This window comes from Nematolebias whitei, chromosome 14 (assembly GCF_014905685.2).
Source record: "Nematolebias whitei isolate Nwh7 chromosome 14, NemWhi1, whole genome shotgun sequence".
Taxonomy (NCBI): Eukaryota; Metazoa; Chordata; class Actinopteri; order Cyprinodontiformes; family Rivulidae; genus Nematolebias; species Nematolebias whitei.
The window spans coordinates 14,818,753-14,823,238 of NC_056511.1; the positions used below are offsets into that span (position 1 = coordinate 14,818,753).

The window sequence follows — 4,486 nt, forward strand, 5'->3', positions numbered from 1 at the left end:
AGACAGACAGACAGACAGACAGACAGACAGACAGACAGACAGACAGATAGATAGATAGATAGATAGATAGATAGATAGATAGATAGATAGATAGATAGATAGATAATTTATTACCCAATATTATGTTTCAATAATATCATTTTGTGTCTTAAGGTTTATAGAGGCTCACTGCAAAAGCTAAGATACCTTTTCAGAGTTAAGGAGCAGATGTCCATTAGCTCGCACAGCTTGTGGCCATTTTCCACTGAAACAACATTTATTTCCATCAGTTTCAATAATTCTACATTTTACAGAATCATCATTGTATTAAGAACATTTTTTTGTAACTTGTATACAAACAAAGCATACTGGATCTCTTAGAACAAATCTGGGTTTAATATGGCAGCTTCATTGCTTCTTAGCACAGAATCTGAAAAAGTCTAAATCTCCTCCAGTAACTAAATATTCATTAAAAACCTAGATCCTCGTCAGCATTTTGATGACGACACTAGTTGAGAGCTATGTCCAACTTCTGGATCTAAAATCGCTCATACAAGTCAGATTGGGTTGAGAATTAGTGACTCCAAAGTCTTTAGCAGCTTAATCACCTCATTTCAAACCAGTCAGTGACCCATTACAGCCCATGATTGACGGCACCGTTATTCTAGCTTAACATTTTTGGCAAATTCTTTGAAGTCATTAATTGAACTGAGTTATATGGAAACCACCATGTGAGTGAATAATAAATGAAAAAAAAGAGTAAAGAATAAAGAAGAAAATAACTTAAAAAAACAACCTTCTTCTAGATCTGTAAATCAAGATATTGTGGTCCTCATTAATTCTAAACCAGGGGTGTCCGATCATGGTCCTTGAGGGTCACTGTCCTTCATATTAAATGTTTGTCTGCTCTAATTTGAGCCACTGAATCTGGTGTGGTGGAAGAAAGAAAGAAGTAAAATGTGCAGGATGGTCGCCCTCAAGGACCAGGATTGGACATCCCTGTTTTAAACCAACCAGTCCAGTGGGGGAAAACTCACTTGTCTTTAGGCCAGATAGCAACATGGTTGTACAGGTAGTAGGACAGGTGGTTCGGCACCAGATCTTTGCCAGACACACGAACATCCACTGGGTACCAGTACTCAAACTCCCTCCTCAGCCTCTGTAGGTGCTCCCTAGGAATGTCCGTCTTTGGGAAAGGAGACGTCTTAAAGAAGATAAAGTCCCACACCTCTCTGGTCATTTGCTCTGGTCTGCAGGAAACAAAAGTGGGAATAGAAATATAATTTAGGATTAACAGAGGCATAAACTGGGTTTAAACAAGATGAGAAGAAATATTTTTAGTGTGGCTGATTCTGAATAAGTTTCAGTGTTTAACTTTTCTGCAAATATATTTTGGTGCTTGGAATGAAATTTGCTTTAATTAAACACTGACCTAGTGATTACATCCTAAAATTACATTTAGTTTAATTTATTAATCGGATTAATCCTACATTAATTTATTATTACAAAAGGTTCTATTCTACCTCACAGGTTTGTTAGAAGGCAGAGAAAAAAACAGAACGCAATACAAGGAGTAGGCCTGTCACGATAACAATTTTTGCTGAGCGATTAACTGTCTCAGAAATTATTGCGATAAACAATAATATTGTTTGAAATTTGACAATAATTAGTAATTATTGTCACATTTAAGAAGAAATGTTGGTAATTTGTTTTGCATGTAGTATCTTTTTTGACCACTGGATGGCAGTATAAGACTGAACCGAAGGATGGATTGTGAGGGAGCGAGCAGCATGTCTCTTTTAAAAAAATGGGTGGGAGGCCCCGTGACATGACGTGGGCTGTCTCTCCTTCCTGTTGTTTGGTTCTCAAAATGGCGGAGGCTCGGTGTGGTTTGAGCTCTTTAGCATAGCATTTGTCACACAAAACTTTTAATTAAAAAAAAAAAATCAGTAAACAAGTTCTCAGCTTCTTTTTGCAGAGGAAAAACAACTTTTTTTAGACCAAGGCACGAGTTTCAACCGTGAATTTTGGAGCTTCGACAAGTTGGAGGTTTTTCCCTGAGGTCGGCTCGTTAGCTTAGCTCGCAGCTGAGCTTCTCAGCTTAGCCGCTTTTAACGATCCAAAAACGCAATTTTGGACGGTTAAAATTGATTTTAAAGAAAAACGACGAAAGAGAAAGGGAAGGGTCAGTGAAGAGCACCGGAGTTGAGACTTTTTGTCATCCAGTGTCTTCAGTAGAAAGAGAGAGACACGAAGAAACGATAAAGCCGATAAATGAAAATGAGGTTGATAATTTTCATTTATCATGCGATTAATTGATTTATGGTTTATCGCAACAGGCCTAAGAAAGAAGAAAAAATGCACTCTGTCTAACAGTGGTTTATTTCTGAGTGAAGACGTGTGTGGTGCATCCTCACTTGATGCCCAACGGAGAGGCTCCTTGTCCGTTGAGCACACCTCCCTGGAGGAGGTGGGCTACGGTGTAGTACGCCATGTAGATTGTGGAGTCCGATAGAGACTCAATGAGCCACTGCTCGTCCCAAGGCAGCCGTGTTCCTATGGTAACCAAAGGACAGGCATACAATCACACACATATCCACAAACACACACACACAAATGAAGAAAGAAAATTATCCAGGCTTTTGTTTTTTCCTGTATTGACATTTTTTGTGGAATATATAATCCCGTCAAGCTCAGTACACAAACACAGAAAAGGCAGATGGTTAAAGTCTTGGATTCAGTGAGTAATTTTCTGTAAACAAACTTAGAAGTATATCTTTACAAGAAAAAAATAAAACTAAACCAGTTGTTGTAAGAGATATCGTTGCAGCTTACAGATTTTTGACACAACTGTTCAAATTTATATACATTTTTTTTAAGCAGTCAAGTTACAAAAACACAAAACAAATGAATTAATGTGCCTTATCATTAAATCATTCCTCCAATCTGAGGACACCAGAAGATTTTTCAACCCAGTTTTACTCCTTGCAAGTGGGGGGCAGAGTTCACACGCAGGCTTACACACATGTTACATTGAAGCTCCAGTCTTAAGGTCTGCCCACAGACAGTAGAAAGAAGTGTATTTATAAAGTTTATCAGACAGAAATGAGGTCAAAACAACCTCTGCTTTGCAGCTTAGAGGCCTTGAAGTTTATCAGGTGCACAGGCTCTGTGCTCCTGCAGGCTCCTCTCTGTTCAGACAAAACAACTAACTCACACACACGGTTCTACATTAATTTAATATTAGTAAGTGATATCATCCACCATGACCTTTACCTAAATTTCCCTGACATTATACCAGATGGTCTACTTTCAGCTTGAGAATTATCACAAGCTTAAATAGTCATATATGTTTAGTAGCTCGGAATCTAAATGGAAAATACTTCTATTATTATTCCACCAATGAAAATACACTTTAGAAGATCCTTTTTCATGTCTCAAATTCTAAATACATTTTAAGATTCTAAAATATATATATATTATTTTTTTAATTAATTGATAAATTTACACAACCGCTTTGGGCTGGGTTGCATTTCTACTGCCTTAAGTTTTTTTTTTTTTTTTCCTTTCTTTTCTGTCTGATAAAAAAAAATACAATATGTATAATGTTAATCAAATCATTTATCTTGGTACTTGAACATTTAAGAGTACAAAGTATGATGTGACATTTTTTTTTAACTAATAAAAGGAAAGATTTGCAAAAAAATACCTTCTTTTTTTTTAATTCACATAAAAAGCTGCAAAGTATGTGTCATACAACAAATGTTTCCACAAGATATTTATCTGTCAGTTTGTATAAACAAGATTAACATGGCCAGATCTCTACAGTAAGAGTCTACAAGAAGTCTGGACTGTGCAGCACAGGCCTGTAATTCCTGCCAAACAGCCCTCACACTGCATCTATTACTGTAGGAACAGGCGGACTGTTGCTAGGCGCTTAATTATCAGTCCTCTGTCTCCATCTATAGATCAAAAAATAATAATCCAAATCATAGTTTATGGAACTTTAGGGTTAAGAAACAAACTGTTCTCGACATCTTTCATAGAGTTGTCAAACTCGTGAAGAAATAAAAATGCAGAAAACATCTTTTTTTTTTAGCAAAAAACATTTTTTTAACAGAAGAATGGATCATACAAGCAAGCATTATCTGTAATCCTGCTAAAAAAACAACTATTGTGGAGGGAAAACACTTACCGAGCCCATAAGTACGAGAGCAGGCGTGCTCCTGCAGCCAGGCCAATGTTGCCTCAAAGTTTCTCCTCGTCTCCTCACAAAACCTAGCATTTTGTAAAAAAAAAAAAAAAAAGAATGTGTGCAAAATAACATGAAAATGCAATTATTTTAACGGTAAACTCATCATGATATGATTTGTTTGTTGATTTGGACATGTACAGGTAACAGGTAAGTTGGTTACATGTTCAAGTTCAAGTTGGTTTATTGTCGATTCACCTCATGTACCACATGAGGTGGAACGAAATTATGTACACAGGGTCCCAGTTACATCCA

At 36.7% G+C, this 4,486-nt stretch overlaps 1 protein-coding gene across 1 annotated transcript in view; it reads right to left on the reverse strand.

The window, feature by feature from the left end:
- Nucleotides 1–4,486, reverse strand: part of LOC119419935 (leucine--tRNA ligase, cytoplasmic) — a gene marked incomplete in the record, with an annotated part of 36,693 nt that overhangs the window by 15,595 nt on the left and 16,612 nt on the right. Inside the window, 4 exon segments of the mRNA XM_037687304.1 lie at nt 187–244; nt 1,017–1,229; nt 2,397–2,535; nt 4,175–4,257. Coding sequence (XP_037543232.1) covers nt 187–244; nt 1,017–1,229; nt 2,397–2,535; nt 4,175–4,257 — 493 coding nt within the window.